The sequence below is a fragment of the Cornus florida genome, unplaced genomic scaffold (genome assembly GCF_030987335.1).
Source record: "Cornus florida cultivar Cherokee Brave unplaced genomic scaffold, ASM3098733v1 CherokeeBrave_3.0.0_Hap2_Chr07, whole genome shotgun sequence".
NCBI classification, from domain to species: domain Eukaryota; kingdom Viridiplantae; phylum Streptophyta; class Magnoliopsida; order Cornales; family Cornaceae; genus Cornus; species Cornus florida.
The window spans coordinates 1,258,885-1,278,986 of NW_026775577.1; the positions used below are offsets into that span (position 1 = coordinate 1,258,885).

Sequence of the window (20,102 nt, forward strand, 5' to 3'; positions counted from 1 at the left end):
AAATACCATTATCCTCTGTGTTGAAAGTGATGTGAGAACAGTATTCTCATATTTGAATCCATGTTTTCACGGTTAATGACTCAAACTTCAACCATTATAAAAATCTTGACAATGGTGTATGAGTTTTTTTCCAGATCCATGAGTCCCTTTACTCGAACTCTGGTTAACATGTGAATTTTAGCTTGATAGCTCATTCTGATATTGTAAAATTGTTTCATTGTGATATGCAGGTCTCGGTTTCGAAATTTACAGTTTTTCTATGCGAAGATAAGGCTGTGTACATCTGACCTAACTCTCCGCTAATGTAAATATGTAATTAAATCATTTGATTGAAAGAAGGGACATTTTGACTAGATGAGTGACACCATTTCTGTTGGGTGAGGACACAGCATGGTAGGTTATACTTTTTGTGGTAATGGAGCTAGTCAACATAGGCTATTTGATGGGCAATCTGACCTAACCATCTTCTAGCTAGCCTCATCTTATTGCCTCAGCTTTACATTACATGGAGGTCTCGTCAACGGATATGGATATCATATCATCCTCCTTTTTTTAAGTGCACTTCCGTTACCTTCCAAATCTGTATCACTTTCTGTGCTGCCAAGCACAGAATACACACAGGCATTTGTGCATGAACGTTTGATTGTATCCGAATAACATTATTTATATTCCTTCTGTGCAGCTTTATGCCTTCATATGCTTTTCATGCTGTCCATGACCTCATTTATGAGGCTATGAATGAACTAAGACACTGTGTAGATTGTGTGTTACCATTACTGCGTGAGAGTACAGACCTGATCTCTTTTTTTTTTTCGTTTGCGCAAATTGAGTGTCTTCAGACTAGGTTATAGGAATGGATCAGTTAAGAAGAGCGACATAGTCCACATTATAATACTATAGGGGAAGAGGAAGATCAAAATTAACGTCGACTATGACTTTAGATAGAGCATAATGAAAGTATAGAATTGATGCAACCGATCCCAAGTAGTTACAAAAGATATCATGATCACTTGCAATTGAATCGAAGAGTGACGTAGTCCACATTGAGGGTAATATACTAGGAGAAAGAGGAAAACCATAGTTAGCGTGGTCTATAGCCTTAGATCAGAGCGGAATGATAACATAATATTCATGTAGCCGACCCGAGTAGTTGGGAAAAAAAAAGGCTTGTTTGTTGTTGCAAGCACATGTACAAATGGATGTTGATGTGTATAAAAGCAGGTTTGAGGTTCCAAGGAGTCCTCTGAAGTAGTTAAAAAATAGACCATGATCACTGGTTGGAGTTGAATACTTGGGGATAGATGACAACCCCTTTGGCAGTGGAATGAAGCCCAAGGTAAGAGGGGTTGCCAAAACAACTGGAAATCAGAGTAAAAACATTCATTTGTCACCCCCAAGAATTCTGTCTATGAAATGCTCTCTTTCATACACCATTTTGTATAGATCCAAAATATTCACCCACTCAAAAGTGAGAAAGCTCTTCTATTTTATTAGTTTGTCCATGTGGAATTGAGTACTACTCTCTACTCCTAGGCACAGCAACTATGACCACTAAGTTCCAACTGAGAGCTTGGGTTTTCTTCATTTTGGTAACTGTCTCTACACTTGGACAGAACTTGCTGAGCTGTGAAAATACCTCCCCTGATGCTTCTGGCTATAGTTGCAGTGGAAATGGACCTCAGAATCAATGTGGGACATTTGTGATTCTTCGAACGAATTCATACTACTCATCTCTTTTCAATTTGAGCGTTTATTTGGGGATTAACCGGTCCGTGCTTGCAGAAGCAAACGGCTTCTCTGCTGACACACAGTTTCTTGCCAAAGACCAGCCTTTGTTGATCCCAATTGATTGTCAATGCAATGGTGGTTACTTCAAGGCAGAATTGAGGAAAACTACCGTTAAAGGCGAAAGCTTTTATGGTATTGCGGAGTCTCTGGAGGGCTTAACGACTTGCAAAGCCATCCGAGAGAGGAATCCAAGTGTCTCGCCATGGGGCCTCGGAGAGAAGCTTCAGTTACTGATCCCACTGAGATGTGCCTGTCCCGGTCCATCTGAACTCGGCCAACGTACAAAATTTCTGCTGTCTTATCCTATAACTGAAGGTGATACACTTCCTATCTTGGCCTTTCAGTTCAATACTACTCCCGAAACTATAATCTCTGCCAATAATAGATCAGGTTCAAGTTTCAATCCACAAAGCTTACTACCGGTTTCAACACTTCTGATTCCAGTTAACAGTAAGCCTGTCCTTAGTTCGCTAGCCAAACCCCGTGAGCCCAGTTTTGGATTTCCATCAACTGGTGTCCCAATAATTAGTCCACACAAGAAGAAGTCGAAAATGTGGAAGATTGGAATTTATATTGCAGTGACCGGGGTCACAGTGGGAGCTGTCGTTGCAATTGCAGCAGCCTTTTTGGTGATTAAATGGAAAAGGAAGGTGCGGAGTTCGTGCAAATTGGCAGATGTGGAGCTGCAGCAGCTTAATCTAAGCGTCAGAACCATAGGCGATAAGAAAGTCTCGTTTGAGGGATCCCAAGACACTCTTGATGGCCAAATCATCGACGCCACACAACATAAGATGTTGGTGGAGATGTATTCCCTTGAGGATCTGAGGAAGGCAACAGAGGACTTCTGTTCAACTAATCTCATTGAGGAATGTGTCTTTCATGGTCGTCTCAATGGGAAGAACTTGGCAATAAAGCGCACACAGACAGAGACTATCTCAAAGATCGAGTTTGGGCTTTTTCATGATGCAACTCACCATCATCCAAACATACTTGGGCTGATAGGGACATGTTCAAATGAAGGCACTCCCGATTCATTCTTGGTTTTTGAGTATGCCAAGAATGGTTCCTTGAAGGACTGGCTTCACGGCGGATTGGCAATGAAAAGCCAATTCATCGCGTCCTGCTATTGCTTCTTGACATGGAATCAGAGGCTGAGGATCTGTCTTGATGTAGCTACTGCCTTACAGTACATGCACCAGATTATGAGCCCATGTTATGTTCACAGAAACATAAAAAGCCGGAACATCTTTTTAGACGAAGAATTCAATGCAAAGATTGGGAATTTCGGCATGGCAAGATGTGTTGAAGTTGAAAAACAAACCAAGGAATCACAATCCTACTCAAGTCATCATCATGCCTCATGGAGTAGAGGGTACTTAGCGCCCGAATATCTTCACCAGAACATGATTGCCCCGAGCATCGATATCTTTGCTTATGGTGTGGTTTTGCTAGAGGTTCTATCGGGGCAAACTCCCATTACCAGCAGCAGTGAGAAAGGAGAAGGGTGTGTTAGGCTGTCCGAGGAAATCAAGCTCATACTTCAATCAGAAAACGCGGAGGAGCTGAGGCAATGGATGGACAATGCATTGGGCGACAACTATTCATTCGATGCAGCTGTCACATTAGCCAACCTTGCAAGAGCCTGCGTAGAGGATGATCCATCCTCGAGACCAAGTGCCAGAGAAATTGTCGAGAAGTTGTCAAGATTGGTCGAAGAATTGCCAGAGGCAGAGCAATTCTCAATCTGTGAAAGCTCTTGCAAGCCTCTAGTCAAGGCTGCTGCAAATAGTATGTGAACCAAGAATCTGGATTCTCTCCACAGCAGGAGATCCTGTGCCTACAAAGTGCAACACCATGAAATAACGATGTAATGTAGTTATTGCATAAATGATGTAATCTGTTGTATAAGTGATGTGAAGGCACGAAACACAACACGGGATGAAATGGCACAGGAGAGGATTCTGGTTCGTGAATCAACCACCCATTGTACTGTTTAGAAAGATGAAGCCTTAGGCTTTTGGCATCTTGATATGAAATAGTGGAATCCTATGTATATATATATGTGTGTGTGTAATTAAGAAACCAAATACTAGACCCCCAGAAATAGCAGGTTTCTACTTTGTATTCGCTCTTTCCTTGTATGTTAATAAATCTCATGGTACTGGGTTTGTTTTTTTTGGAATTTATGGTGCCGGGTTTGTTGTGATATGCTTTGTGTTGGTATATAAATGGTACCATTTTTGCCGAAAATGTTATCATGTAGTGCGTCATTCAAGCATGTGTTGGTTCTGAATATTTCAGTCAAAGCTCAGTCATCCATGCTTTCCAAAATGTCCGTCCTTTATTTATTTTAGTTCAAAATTTCAGACTAGTCCAATTCTTGGTGACAGAAAAAAATTGAATTCTGTATTTAATTAGAAGTACTATTTCTACCACCACTAGCCATTGGTATGATTTTTTTTTTTTTTTTAAAGAAAATATTGAGAATTCGAATTCTAAATAAGACAAGTTGCAAATACAGAAATGGATGTGAAATTTTATGGAAAAAAGTCTGGATGTATACAAGATCAATCTCCACGGAAATTATAATAAAATCAATGGGTGATTCACATGTACAGACACAATACAAACAGCCTCGAAATAAAAGTCATGGTCATCATCATGAACTTGAATTCATCAAAATTTAGTACCCATTACCATTGAGATCAAGTTGAGCATCATCACTTTTCATTCATCAATGCCTCAGTGGAAATGGTCTGGCCTAGCCGTGTACAAATCAATACAATGAAAAGTTTATAATTGACAATATTGTGGTACTGTTTAAGAGATAAAAAGTGTGAAATGATGGATTCATACACTATTTTCTCCCACGAATGTCTGCAATTGTAATATGTGTTTATTCAAATAGAATCCAAATACTCTTCTGTTTTATTTTATCATGTGGCAATTTTGCACCATTGCATTGTTTATGTAACAATTACGGAGTACAATTTTTTCATGCATTTGTTGTACTAACAATATGCATGGCACGTGATCCTCTTCACAGGATGGGGTTCAAATTCTTGCTAAACATCTGTTCCGACCTTGAACAATGAACATGAAGTAGTTGCATGATTCGATGAGTTCAATTTGTTATTTTTTATTTTTTATTTTTATTCAAGCTAGCTTAGTGTCCCTTTTTATTGACCTTTCAAACGGTGTTTTTGACTTCGTAAATTTAAAAGCTAAGTGATAATTAAAACTTTATGTTTTGTTTGAGAAGAGAGATGGAAAAGTGGAAGCAATGTAGGTGAGGAAGGAAGGAATGAATGAATTTTTTTTAATTTTTCGGGAAGTAAAGGTTAATTTCATAGAATAATTAATAGTAGTATAAGATTGGTAATGGAGCTAGGGAAGGACCAAGATGTGCCTGTGATAAAAGCACTAACAAAGGTCTTCCAGTCAAAGGTGGATGGTATGGTTTGGTGGTTAGGGATTTTGAGATGTAAGTGGCCAGGGTTAGACCAGCTGCCATACCAGAAATTGGTTTTGATTTCATTACCAATTTCGAATTTGACAAGAGGTCTCATGGCAGGTCGGAGCTGCAGAAGCTTCCTCCAAGTCTATGAGCATTGGCTAGGAATAGTCACCTCCCAAATGCTCCTGTCCTTCAGTAGATATGTATTAACCCATGTGATCCATAGCATACCCGCTTTGGCTTGGATAATATTCCACAGGTGTTTCAATATAGCTGTTCTGTTCCAAGAATGTAGAGAAGGAATTCCAAGGCCACCAGCCCTTAAAGGTAGACAAATATTGTAGGGCCAAGTGACCTTTGCCCCATGCTTCTTTAGCTCTGGACTTGACCATAGGAATGCTCTAAATATACATGCGAGCTCATTGATGATGGACATTGGGAGAATGAAGCTCCAATAGATTTGTGTACTGTGGAGAGTGGATTTGATAAGCTGTAGTCTACCTGCAAAGGAGAGAAATGAATGTTGTACCTATAGGGATGTTTATATATATATATATATATATATTTTTTTTTTAAAAATAGATGTTATTTGTGATGTTTGTATCTATTAGTGTGTGTGGTGTAATTTAAATGAAAAAGAAAAAAGAAAAGAAAAGTTAATGAGTGGGACCCACAAGCATTTAAATGGTCATGAGACCATCTTTGCTTTCATTTTTTTTTTTTCTCATTCCCGTAAGGTTATCTCTCTCGTCCAAAACTCCTCCTTTTTTTTTTTTTTTCTTTTTTGGTTCCAATCTTCAAGCTTTGATTCCATCTTCATTACTTGCCGGATTTAGGTGCCGTTTGAGGCAAAACGACGAGTGTGACGAGCTCTACGTTCTAGTACCAGCAATTCCAATTTTGCTACCTTCCTTGGAGCTAAAAAATTTAAACCCATTTCTAGGGTTTTGCCTATTTTGAGGTAGGGGCATCTTAATCCACTCTAGTCTTGTTCTATTGTGAATTTTACCTCCATGTTGGATTAAATATGCTTAATTTAGAGTTAATTATATCTATGATGGTATTAATGATGTCTAGAGGGTTTTCACGATCTTGAATATGGTTGGTTCATGTGCAAATTATATTTAGTTGTTGATTTCCTATGTTTACTATGTGCTAGCATGCTGAAATTGATGTATGAGAGTATGCTTATTTAAATTGCGCCAAATTTCCCAATTCATGATGTTGAGCTCATATATATATATACATGCACATGCTTAAATGTATTTTATTGTATCTTAATGTGTTAATAATTATTTGGGAGATGTTAAACATGTTGAATGTTTAATTTTATGATGGAAAATTTTAAATGCCATGACATTGAATGTATGGAACATTTATACATGCACATACCATTGGGTTTGCATGAAATGGGAGAAATTGTTCTTGAAAAAAATATGGGGAATTTCAGAGAAGTGTTTTTGATAAAATGGTTTTATGCGAAACCCGGTCGCTGCGGGATTACCAACGGGCCGGAGGTTAATATAGCCTAGAGGGGACTAGGGAGTCGCCCTAGCGTGGTTGAGCTAGTTGGGGCCCATAATGACGCCGCGGGGTTACCAAGGGTCAGGGACACTAGCCAATCCTCCTTTCGTGTCGCGGCGAGGTTACCAAAGGGCGGGCTGTATTAACGTTTGAAAGTGATGATTTTGAGAATGAAAATGGGGAGTGTCATGCATTGCATGTCATTTCATTGCATTGCATCGTTTATACTTGGAATTGACTTGTATGTTGTATTTGATCCCCTACGTTGTATGATCCCTATCTCCCATTGGCCTATGCTTTGCTTGAATTCACAAGGACACAAGATTTGTGTCTTAAGTGTCACCTACTGAGCATATAGCTCACCCTACTATTTATACATTTTTTTCAGGTCTTGGAAAAGAATCGGTGGACGACAACCCACCTCAAGCTTGAGCGATACTAGAAGCTTACTTTTGTGTCTTTTGTATATTTCCCATTATTTTTGCAAAGCACTAAAAGTATAAAGGTATATATGTATATTTTGCAAAACTTTGTCATGTAACCTTGTTGATGAATGGGAAGGATAATTTTAGTTAAAGTAATTATCGGTGTTATTTGATTGTGTATGATCATATACTGTTGCCGTGAATTCGGAATTTGAGCCATGATAGGTTAAAAATGAATTTAAACAGGGTATGGTAGGCCTATTTTTAGGGGAGGTTATGCCGAATTTTTTGTAAAATTCTTGGCATCAGCTAGGGTCGTTACAAATTTGGTATCAGAGCAAAGGTTCGAAAACCTTTAGGACGACGGGTAGAGGCCTACATAGAGTCGCATGGAATGTTGTTTGTGTTGCTTACTTGATTACTTGCTACGTGGTATCTTATTTAAATGAGCATGCTTAACTGCCTATGTGCTTACTTGCTTACTTGTTTACGTTAAAATGTTTCTTGCATAGTCTTACATGCTAAGTGTTGTACGGTATTAATTCTTGTTGAGTCATCCACAGTGGACCTTAGTGTCATGTTTCTGAATCATTTTCTCGTTTTATAGCACGATGTCACGGCGTGAGGAACCTAGAGAAGTTGGCCCTAGAGCAACAAGGGGTGATGTTGGTGAGAGCTTTAGCTCCAATTCGGCGGAGCCAGTTGATGAGAACATGCTTCTTAGGGACTTGATTCCCCCAAGAGCTGTTCCCCCAAGAAGAGAGAATGTTGAAACACCCGTACCCGTAGAAGTGGGTGAAGGTTCTGTGGCACTGGAGTTTAATCGTTTGTTGCAAAATGTCGTGAGGGCAACGATTGTTGCTCAGCCGCAGTTGGTACCACAACCTACAGTTCGAGTTGAGGAGACTCCAGCTCAGAAGCGTCTCAAGATCATTAAGGGGTTTTCTCAGCTGATGCCGGTTATGTTTGAGGGCGGTGCGGATCCAATGGTAGTCGACAACTACATGGATCAAGTCGAAACTCAGTTGACCTCAATGGATGTGACAGAGGATCACTTGAAGATCATCCTAGCAACTTACAAGTTTACTATGGATGCCAAGGTTTGGTGGAAGTCGATCACTAACCAGTATAAGATTGACGAGATGAGTTGGGACAGGTTCAAGGAACTGTTCTATGAAAAGTACGTTCCGCTTTCCAAAAGATGGGAGTTACAAGACCAGTTTCATAATCTTTTTCAAGGGAACATGTCAGTGGCGGAGTATGAGAACAAGTTCACCTCACTCTCCCGTTTTGCTCCAGAAGTGGTGAGAGATGAAGCTAACAAGACTCGGAAGTTTGTCTCAGGTCTTAATGATCGAATGAGGCCGTTGATCACGGCACAGTTTATTAAGGTTTACTCTGAAGCAGTGGAAAGGGCTTTGATGCTGGAGGCTGATAATAGAGAGAAGGATGCAAGAAGAGATCAATTGAAGCAAAAGAGGGGTGCAGGGCCATCCTCAGAGGGATCTTCTTGGAAAAGGAACAGGGGCAGTCCATCTCAGTTTCAGGGGCAACAGTCTACAAGATCTGCTCCTACCACTCCTATGCCAGCTGGATCTGACAGGAGTGCAGTTGTTTGTTATCAGTGTCAGCAGCCCAGACATTCCAAGTCCAGTTGTCCGATGAGATCGTCTTCAGTTTCGTCAGCTCCGAAGGCTTGTTATGGGTGTGGCCAGCAGGGTCACTTGATTCGTGATTGTCCGAGTTAGAGAGCAGGCACCATTAGTGGCAGAGGGTCACAGCAGAGGCCGTCACAATCGGCTACAGTTCAGTCAGGTTTCAGACCACCACCACCATAGTCTACTATGTCTTCACAGGGTTCACGATCAGTTAGGAGGGATACTCCTACTATGTCAGTGCAGCAGTCAGGTGTTCAGGTTGGCAGTCCTCAGGCACAGGTACCACAGGGACATGTTTTTGCACTGGCACAGACTGATGCATCTTCTGGACCGTCAGTCCTTCGAGGTATATTTCCAGTGTTTGGTTGTTGGGCCCGTGTTTTATTTGACTCTGGTGCATCTCATTCTTTCATTTCATCATCATTTGCACTTGCATCGGGGTTGGAAGTTAGTTTCTTGGAACGCGCGTTGAGTGTTGATACGCCAGTTGAGGTTTCAGTATCTTTGAGCCGAATTGTGCGGGAGTGTCCCATTGTGATAGTCGGGCGGACTTTCGTGTTTGACCTTATCCTCCTGGAGATGACTAGCTTTGATGTCATTCTCGGGATGGATTGGTTGGCTTCATTTCATGCCACGATCGACTGTTACAGAGGAAGGGTTACAGTTTGCACTCCCGAGGGAGACTGTTTCTTTTTCGTGGGAGATCGGAGTGATTCCCACATTTCATCGTTTTATGGAGTTCGTGGACGAAGTTATGGTGATTATTTTTTAGCTAGTCTTCTAGCCGAAGAAGATGATGTCGTAGGAGAAGTTTATCCGGCGATTGTTTGTGACTTCTTGGATGTTTTTCCAGAAGATTTGACAGAGTTGCCTCTACACCGAGAAGTGGAGTTTTCCATTGAGTTAATGCCAGGTACCGCGCCGATTTTTATGGCACCAGTTGAACTGGAAGAATTGAAGAGGTAGCTTGATGATTTGAGGATGAAAGGTTTCATCCGATCGAGTGTGTCACCGTGGGGCGCACCGGTCTTGTTTGCTAAGAAGAAAGATGGTTCGTTGAGGTTGTGCATTGATTATCGGAAGTTGAATCATGCCACCATCAAGAACAAGTATCCTTTGCCAAGGAAAGATGATTTATTTGATCAGTTGAGGGGAGCCAGTTGTTTCTCGAAGATTGACTTGAGGTCTGGCTATTATCAGTTGCGGGTTAGGGATGAGGATATCCCGAAGACAGCATTCCGTACACGGTATGGACACTATGAGTTCCTTGTTATGCCTTTTGGCTTGACTAATGCGCCAGCGGCATTCATGGACTTGATGAACCGCGTCTTTCACGATTACTTGGACCAGTTTGTGGTAGTTTTCGTGGATGACATTCTTGTGTACTCACGGACTCGGGAAGATCACGAGGTCCATTTGAGTATTGTTTTACAGATTTTGCGGGAACACCGATTGTATGCCAAATACGAGAAATGTGAGTTTTGGCTATAGGAGGTGAAGTTTTTGGGGCATGTTGTTTCAGAAGGTGGAGTATCAGTTGATCCATTAAAGGTTGAAGCAGTTTTGACTTGGGAGCGACCCAAGAATGTGTTTGAGATCCGCAGTTTTCTTGGTTTAGTGGGTTACTATCAGAGATTTGTGAAGGATTTCTCCCGTTTGGCAGCTCCTATGACCCGTTTGACCCGGAAAGGGGTCAAGTTTGTCTGGAATGAGGCCTGTGATTCATCTTTTCAGGAGTTGAAGACGAGATTGACTACAGCTCCAGTGTTGGTGATACCTGAGCGAGGCTTGGGTTATGTGATCTATTGTGATGCTTCACGTGACGGGTTGGGATGTGTGTTGATGCAGGATGGTAGAGTAGTGGCTTATGGGTCTCGACAGTTGAAGACTCACGAGCTTAACTACCCTACTCATGATCTGGAGTTAGCGGCAGTTGTGTTTGCCTTGAAGTGTTGGAGACATTATTTGTATGGTGAGAGATTCGAGGTATACTCGGATCATAAAAGTCTCAAGTACCTTTTTTCCCAAAAGGACTTGAACAACAGACAGAGACGATGGGTTGAGTACGTGGAAGATTAGAACTTTGATTTGCAGTATCATCCGGGCAAGGCAAATGTTGTAGCTGATGCCTTAAGCCGAAAATCTCGTGGAACTTTGGCCAGTTTAGCTATTCGGAAGTGGAAGATGCTTAAAGATCTGGCAGAGATGGGATTACAGTGTTTTGATGATGATGGTTACAGTGAGTCGGCATTCTTATTTAGTCTTGTGGCTCAGCCTACTCTTGTTGTACGAGTGATTGAGTCACAGAGACAGGACCCGGACTTAGATGCCATCCACGCTTTGATCTCTAGTGGTGAGACAGTGAAAGATTGGGCCTTGCATGCAGATGGGGGTCTACTGTTCAGGGGTTTGTTGGTGGTTCCCACAGTTTGTCGTGAGGATGTCCTACAGGAGTTTCACACTTCCCGTTTTGTAGTTCATCCAGGTGGTACTAAAATGTATCACAATTTGAGACGTCAGTATTGGTGGAGCGGGATGAAGAATGATGTTGCACAGTTTGTGGCTAGATACCTTACCTGTCAGCAGGTGAAGGCCGAGCATCAGAGGCCAGCTGGTTTGTTGCAACCATTACCTGTAGCGCAATGGAAATGGGAGCATATTGCTATAGATTTTGTGACAGGTTTTCCAAGGTCACGGAGGGGCAATGAGGCCGTATGGGTCATCATTGACAGATTGACCAAGACGGCTCACTTTTTGCCTATTAAGGCAACAGATGATGCAGAGAAGCTTGGTGTTCTTTATGTGAAGGAGATTGTAAGGTTGCATGGAGTTCCTGTAACCATTGTGTCAGATAGGGATGCTAAGTTCACTTCGAAGTTCTGGGAAGGACTTCAAGTAGCGTTTGGTTTAGCGTTGCATCTTAGTACGGCATTCCATCCACAGACGGACAGTCAGTCGGAGCGTACTATCCAGATTTTGGAGGATATGCTTCGGGCATGTGTACTTGATTTGGGAGGTAGTTGGGAGGATCACCTTCCACTTATTGAGTTTGCCTACTACAACAGTCAGGCGAGCATCCAGATGGCTCCATTTGAGGCGTTGTATGGTAGACCTTGTAGGTCTCCTGTTTGTTGGACTGAGGTAGGTGAGACAGCCGCCTTAGGACCTAACATTGTACTCGAGACTACTGAGAAGATTAAGTTGATAAGACAGAGGTTACTTACAGCTCAGAGCCGACAGAAGAGCTATGCGGATAAGCGGAGACGACCGTTATCCTTTGAGGTGGGAGACCACGTTTTTCTACTGGTTTCTCCATGGAAGGGATTGATGAGATTCGGAAAAAGTGGCAAGTTGTCGCCACGATTTATTGGACCGTTTGAGATTTTGGACCGAGTAAGAGAGGTTGCCTACAGGCTTGCTTTGCCACCACAGTTGGATAGGGTCCACAATGTTTTCCATGTATCGATGTTACGGAAGTACGAGCCAGATCCATCTCACATTTTGAGTTGGGTTAATATGGACATTGATGAGGATGTTTCCTACGAGGAAGGACCAGTTCAGATTCTTGACACACAACAGAAGGTGTTGAGGAACAAGACGATACCAATGGTGAAAGTCCTTTAGAGACACCACGGAGTCGAGGAGGCTACTTGGGAGCTTGAACAGGAGGTTTGCTCCAAGTATCCAGCGTTGTTTTCTTCCTCAGGTATGTCTTGATTTCGAGGACGAAATCTGTTAAAGTTGGAAAGAATGTGATGTCTGTATCTATTAGTGTGTGTGGTGTAATTTAAATGAAAAAGAAAAAGAGAAAAGAAAAGTTAATGAGTGGGACCCACAAGCATTTAAATGGTCATGAGACCATCTTTGCTTTCATTTTTTTTTTTTCTCATTCCCGTAAGGTTATCTCTCTCGTCCAAAACTCCTCCTTTTTTTTTTTTTTTTTCTTTTTTGGTTCCAATCTTCAAGCTTTGATTCCATCTTCATTACTTGCCGGATTTAGGTGCCGTTAAAGGCAAAACGACGAGTGTGACGAGCTCTACGTTCTAGTACCAGCAATTCCAATTTTGCTACCTTCCTTGGAGCTAAAAAATTTAAACCCATTTCTAGGGTTTTGCCTATTTTGAGGTAGGGGCATCTTAATCCACTCTAGTCTTGTTCTATTGTGAATTTTACCTCTATGTTGGATTAAATATGCTTAATTTAGAGTTAATTATATCTATGATGGTATTAATGATGTCTAGAGGGTTTTCACGATCTTGAATATGGTTGGTTCATGTGCAAATTATATTTAGTTGTTGATTTCCTATGTTTACTATGTGCTAGCATGCTGAAATTGATGTATGAGAGTATGCTTATTTAAATTGCGCCAAATTTCCCAATTAATGATGTTGAGCTCATATATATATATACATGCACATGCTTAAATGTATTTTGTTGTATTTTAATGTGTTAATAATTACTTGGGAGATGTTGAACATGTTGAATGTTTAATTTTATGATGGAAAATTTTAAATGCCATGACATTGAATATATGGAACATATATACATGCACATACCATTGGGTTTGCATGAAATGGGAGAAATTGTTCTTGAAATAAATATGGGGAATTTCAGAGAAGTGTTTTTGATAAAATGGTTTTATGCGAAACCCGGTCGCTGCGGGATTACCAACGGGCCGGAGGTTAATATAGCCTAGAGGGGACTAGGGAGTCGCCCTAGCGTGGTTGAGCTAGCTGGGGCCCATAATGATGCCGCGGGGTTACCAAGGGTCAGGGACACTAGCCAATCCTCCTTTCGTGTCGCGGCGGGGTTACCAAAGGGCGGGCTGTATTAACGTTTGAAAGTGATGATTTTGAGAATGAAAATGGGGAGTGTCATGCATTGCATGTCATTTCATTGCATTGCATCGTTTATACTTGGAATTGACTTGTATGTTGTATTTGATCCCCTACGTTGTATGATCCCTATCTCCCATTGGCCTATGCTTTGCTTGAATTCATAAGGACACAAGATTTGTGTCTTAAGTGTCACCTACTGAGCATATAGCTCACCCTACTATTTATACATTTTTTTCAGGTCTTGGAAAAGAATCGGTGGACGACAACCCACCTCAAGCTTGAGCGATACTAGAAGCTTACTTTTGTGTCTTTTGTATATTTCCCATTATTTTTGCAAAGCACTAAAAGTATAAAGGTATATATGTATATTTTGCAAAACTTTGTCATGTAACCTTGTTGATGAATGGGAAGGATAATTTTAGTTAAAGTAATTATCGGTGTTATTTGATTGTGTATGATCATATACTGTTGCCGTGAATTCGGAATTTGAGCCATGATAGGTTAAAAATGAATTTAAACAGGGTATGGTAGGCCTATTTTTAGGGGAGGTTATGCCGAATTTTTTGTAAAATTCTTGGCATCAGCTAGGGTCGTTACATTATTATTGTTTTAAAAATAGATAAATGAGAACACTAAAATGAAAGTAAGAACTTGTTTTCCAACTTATCTATAGCAAATTTTCTTGTTTTTTTGCTCTAACAATTCTCCCACTTTGGATGGAAGTAAAACGGTGAGTGAGAAGGGATGGCACATCCCTCCATCTTTTCTATTCCTCAGACTCTTCCCTCCCACCAAACAATGAAGACAGTTGTTATTGGCCTTATTTCCAACAAGTGTTTAGATACACTTGCATATATATATATATATATATATATATATATATATATATATCCTTTTCTTTATTTCTTATTAAGCATATGGTCATGGACTGCTGTTCATACAACTAAGTTTCAAAACATAGCATGTTAAAAACCCAAATTAAAAAATGAAATTAAATGATATATATACTGCAAACTGCAAATACATAAATGGCTGTGAAATTCTATATATATATATATAAATAAAAATAATAATCTGGAACTATACACTATCCATCTCCATCATATATAAATAAATAAAGAATACAATCAATGAATGATCAAACACATGAACACAAACAATAGCGTGATGAACTGCATGATCATATCATCATGAACTTGAACTCATCAAAATTGAGTACCCCATCACCATTGAGATCAAATTGAGCTATCATCACTTTACATTCATCAACCGACTTGGACTGACCTAGTCTACTAAGCATCCTCTTCAAGCTTTTCGCCGTAATACACCCACTCCCCTCCATCTCATACATCCTAAACGCCTCTCTCAAATCCTTCATCTTCTCTTCCTCTTCCACTCCTTCCATCAACCTCACAAAGTCCTCCAACCCCAGCAATCCGTCGCCGTCCGAGTCCACCAACGCCACTGCCTCCTCCACCTCCGGCAACGATAACTCCCCTCCTATTGACCCAATACAAAGCTGCAGCTCCGTCGGCGATATCTTCCCGTCTCCATTCTCGTCAAAGTGATTAAAAACACCCTCGTATTGCTCCTGTTTGTTCATAGCTTCCATAGCTGTTGGCAGCAATATCGAGAGAGAAAGAAAAAAGAAAAAAAGAAGAAGATATATTCTATATACACCAAGATGATATACAAGAAGGCCTAGCTTGTCAATGAGCTGTGTGAAATAAAAGAGTTGATGAAAATCCTACAGATATATATATATATATCAAGATAGAAAGAGAGAGATGAGAATTCTAAGTGAATTACGTCTGTATATACCAAGAATATATACAAGAATGTCTTGTTAATGAGCTTATATATATGTGTGAACTAAAAGAGTTGATGAAAATCCTGCAGAGAGATATATAAATTGATCAGGTTTGAGTTGCAATTGAGAGATGCAGCGATTGAGTTTTATTGCGTTGGAGAGTTATATATATATGCATACACATATGATGAAGCCGCGTTAGATCGTTGAGGAAGCAAAATTGTGCAAAGGCTATGTCGGACAAAAGAAGCTTCATTTGTTTCCCTATATGAAAAGGTGGTTTGACCATTGACATTGAAATATGCGTAACGTAAGTGTAGTCGTCAAATAATTTAAGAAAATGAATCATCCAGGAAGTGACTCAAATATTATTCTTACACGTGTCCCATCCTCTCCAATTTGTATGCGTGTCCCATCCTCTCCCATTTTAAATTATTTACGCAAAAATTACACATTCATTACGCAACATCTTCAAATCCATCATATAACTATTGTGTTGTTTCAGCATCTTGTATGATAAGAGGTGATCCTAATTTATGTATATAAAACTCGATTTCTCTCGTGACCTGTTTTCATTCAATATTTATTTTGTGTTTATTTTATTTTATTTTATTTTTTTTTTTACGTTATTTATGCAATGTGTTACAAAAAATTGCTGCAAACTCAAGTAATATAAATTAAGAAAATACGTCAAAAATTAATCCAGGCATACAAAAAGAATACAAAGATTTAGGGTGATTTGACAAAGCATACATCTACTAAGATTCAGTGAAAATTTTCATCATACGAAAAATAAGTTTTGAACCCCTCATACATTTTCTTTTTAACGATCTTCAGTATCTCAATCTTTACCCACTCTAAATCCTAAATTCCTTTATATATCGAATTATAAGAGAGTGCTAATTAAGATATGACCTACAATAAAAACAGATAAATTTTTTTTTTTTTTATTTTTTTTTTTACGTCCAACAAAACATCAAGTTGTAACCCGACTCGTCACCAAATTCATACCAAAAACATCACACAACAATTTATTATTATTTATAAAACAATTACTCTACAACGAAATTTTATAGTATAACATTTCTTCGTGAAATTGTGGGAATTCCCTCCACAAGAGGAAAGAAAGATAAAACGGCTACACATAATTTCCTCTGCAAGAAAGGATCCGTGTAAATGAACAGAGAAATTCGAATGTTCTAGATGAATAATAATATATACGATAAATGACATATATGGTTAACCGTCGAAACCGCTATAACCACTAATTAAAAATCAAAAGTAGGTATAAGACACCGGCTTGGACCAATATGGAGGTAGTTCGAGTGACTTCTTGTAGTAAAGATAAATATAAGTCAATGCTGGTCCCAATTAATTAAGAACCATCCATCATGGTTCACGAGTTGTACTGCACCGTCCATGGTGGTATATATTATATATACATATATTATTTATGAATTATTGCAGCTAGCATTCAATATTTAATTACTAGTCTAGTACCTACGGAACATTTTTCACGTGATAAGGCATAAATAATACATAATACCATTGATATATATACTATATAGTTTCAAATATAATGTAATTTGATTCTTAAATTTCATTCAATTATTAATTATCATGGAACTCACCTCCTTTTTAAAACTAAAACGTTTTAGTCATACAAAAGTTTTTGTTAATTTGAGACATTTCCTCTTTAGTTAAAGGTCTCACCTCTTTCAAAGAACGCACGTAGTCAAATTCGAGGAGGTTTACAAATAAAATTAATAAGAATATCACATTAAGAAGTTAGTTGATAAACAAGTTGGGCTTATCTGCTGAAAAATGCTAGTTTAAAAAATTCTCTCAACTCACACAAAATTATAATTTTTTAAATGAATACCAACAATGAATGTTATTTAGTGGTATTTCTTTATCTCTCAAAATATAAAAGTGAGAATGTAACTTTATTTTGAAATAAAAATAAAAATCTCTCAAAAATATCTAAAGTATGCACTCACTCCAATAATGAAAAGTTTATACGTAGTAATTTCCTTTTTTTTTATAAAATTAGTTTACTCCAAATTAAAAAGTTAGTATTTTGTTTTTTTCGAAATAGAAGAAAATGAACTTAACAAATGAATGATAAATAAAATAAGAAAGGGGAGGACACACTTGAATAATAAAAACCGGATGCCTCAATGGTATACCTATAGAAGAAATTTGGCGAACATTAGGTAACAAAAGAATAAATTGGCTAGCAAATTTGTGGGTGGTGAAGATTGTTGAAAATATAATCTTTATATGGTAAAATACACCTGTTTGATTCAAATTTTTGGTGAAACTTGATCCACTAAAAAAAATTAAACAAATTCGCACCATCTGAACCGAATCTATTATGATCTTTTTGTTGGGATTTATATGCCCTGGCATAGCAAATTCCTATCTGGATTGTATTGACATATGTTCCTGACATATCTGAAATATTTATGATTTATATAATTGGTGAATTCAATGTATTATGTTTCAATTCACTATGAAATTGATAGTGTCCAGTTAATTACAAGGAATATTTATATATATGTATGTGATGACAATCAATGCATGATATATAAATAGTAATTATAAATTGTTCATAGTCGGTAATTATGGATGGACTCATAATTAATTAAGACTTGAACTGGATCCGCGTTAGGTTGAGATATATTGCGAGAGCCGTCGTATGCAATTACTCCCTATCACCGTCATGGCATTTGACTCTTAAGTATGAGAAAAGTATAGACTCTTTTATTAATTAATAATTACTTTGATTTGTTCGGCGGATTCTTCGGGATCCTTAGACCGACACTTTGGGTAGTTATGTAATTAATAGTTAGAGGGTTATATTTTCAATATTTGCATCATTGCTACTTGTATTTATTTTGTATTGATTATGGTTGATCACAAAGTAAATTCGAAGGCCTTCGTGTGTTTTTAGACAAAATGATTTATTATATATTTATTTATTTAAATTATTATTTTTGTCAAACAAATGTTTTATTGTGATCGAACCAGAAATAATCAAAGGTACCAAAATAAATATATTAATTAAGTAGTCGGATTGATGGCTATATTTATCCGATAACTAATTATGCATAGAGGGGTCAAAGTGCAATATTGACTTAGAGGTTATTTATTATTTAATTGGAGTTCAATTAATTTCTTTTAGTGGAGTAGAAATTAATTTATGAATTAATTGAATTGGGTCCATGGACCGGGCCAATTATTAATTCATTGTAGCCAATAAAATAATAGGCCCAATGGATTCTCACTCATAGCCCAACTTGATATTGGAATCATATTAGATTTGAGACATATGAATTAGAGATGGAGAAGGATTTGTTGTTTCCTTTTCTTTATTTTTATGTTGCCTATAAATATACATGGTCTATGTATATTTTGGGGGATGATTTTTATGAAAAAAAAAAGGAATAAATTTTCTCTCTCTAGAAAATTAGGGTTTATGTTCTCATCTAATGGAGGCTCCCACAAGCCTAGTTTTCCAAGGTCATTCAAGGAGGCTTATGAGTGATTCCTAAAGGCAAGACCATTACCAAGAAGATGGAGATCCATGGAAAAGATGTCTAGCAAAAGGGATCTACAATAAGTGAGAACATTCACTTTAGAGGAGAGATCTGAGGTTTACTCAAACCTTGATGTAAGTATTCAATCTTTTAGTTGAATAATACATCATAATTTATTTTATTTTTTTTTGCATAAAACTTGTCTCTATGTGATGAATCAAGATCTGTGAATTTAAATCCCTCGAAAAGTTTTTAAAACTAGCACGTTTCCCAACAGTGGTATCAGAGCATGGTTTGATTCATTACTAGAGATCATGATTTTATGAAAATTATCATTCATGGATCCAAAATTATATTCATATATATTTTTATTGATGTATGTTGATATATGATTTAATATGTTGATATATATTGATACATAATGATGTATGAATGATTGTGAATGAATGATGATGTATGGTTGGGCCATGGATGAAGCTTATAGGTTAAATTAATGTAATTTTATCTTTGGATGAATGTAATTAAGGCTTTGATTTAGCCGTTTGAAAGTTCAATGATGTAATTTAATTTTTTCCATTGTATTTCAAATTGTAAATATTTTTAAAGCCATGTAATCTTCGTCAAAGGATGCTATGAAGCTTTAAGAAGGTCCAAAAGGATTAAATTATGCTTCAGTAATTTTCTGGAATTTTTCCGAATTTTTTGGAATTTTTCTGGAATTTTTTGAGGCTTAATTTAATTTTCTGGCATTTTTTCGGATTTTTTGGAATTTTTCGGCGTTTTTCCGGTAGCCGGAGCTTCGCCGGCGGCGAGAAGGGGCGTCGGAGGTGGCCCGGATCAGGTGTGGCGTCAAGGATGGTGAGCCTGGCGCGTGTTCCACACGCGCCAGGAGAGTGCACATGCTGGCGCGTGCATTGCACGCGCCAGCCAAGGGAGCTTGAACTCCACGCGCGTGAAGGCGCGTGGAGGCGCGTCCCACGCGCCCCAGGCGCGTGGGAGGGCGTGAGTGTGCATTCCACGCGCCCCAGGCGCGTGCCGGCGCGTGGGAGCGCGTGGGAGC

General features: G+C 38.7%; 3 protein-coding genes across 4 annotated transcripts; 2 read left to right on the plus strand and 1 right to left on the minus strand.

Moving 5' to 3' along the window:
* The first annotated feature begins 1,348 nt into the window (after positions 1-1,348).
* Positions 1,349-4,332, plus strand: LOC132267396 (protein LYK2). Its single transcript, XM_059768560.1, has one exon. The coding sequence runs from the start codon at positions 1,545-1,547 to the stop codon at positions 3,582-3,584; it is 2,040 nt and encodes a 679-aa protein (XP_059624543.1). The 5' UTR covers positions 1,349-1,544; the 3' UTR covers positions 3,585-4,332.
* Positions 4,333-5,862: 1,530 nt separating this feature from the next.
* LOC132315666 (uncharacterized) lies at positions 5,863-14,274 on the plus strand. 2 transcript variants are annotated; one of them, XM_059814007.1, is made up of 3 exons: positions 5,872-6,206; positions 7,802-9,198; positions 13,929-14,274. In XM_059814007.1, the coding sequence occupies exon 2, from the start codon at positions 7,806-7,808 to the stop codon at positions 8,940-8,942; it is 1,137 nt and encodes a 378-aa protein (XP_059669990.1). In that variant the 5' UTR covers positions 5,872-6,206; positions 7,802-7,805; the 3' UTR covers positions 8,943-9,198; positions 13,929-14,274. The 2 variants fall into 2 exon arrangements, 1 of the variants encoding a protein (XP_059669990.1); XR_009483758.1 differs by lacking the exons at positions 7,802-9,198; positions 13,929-14,274 and adding an exon at positions 7,158-7,599 and having other exon boundaries at positions 5,863-6,206.
* Positions 14,275-14,675: 401 nt separating this feature from the next.
* LOC132267397 (putative calcium-binding protein CML23) lies at positions 14,676-15,631 on the minus strand. Its single transcript, XM_059768561.1, has one exon. It carries the CDS (start codon positions 15,300-15,302, stop codon positions 14,871-14,873), a length of 432 nt encoding a protein of 143 aa, XP_059624544.1. The 5' UTR covers positions 15,303-15,631; the 3' UTR covers positions 14,676-14,870.
* Positions 15,632-20,102: the final 4,471 nt, after the last annotated feature.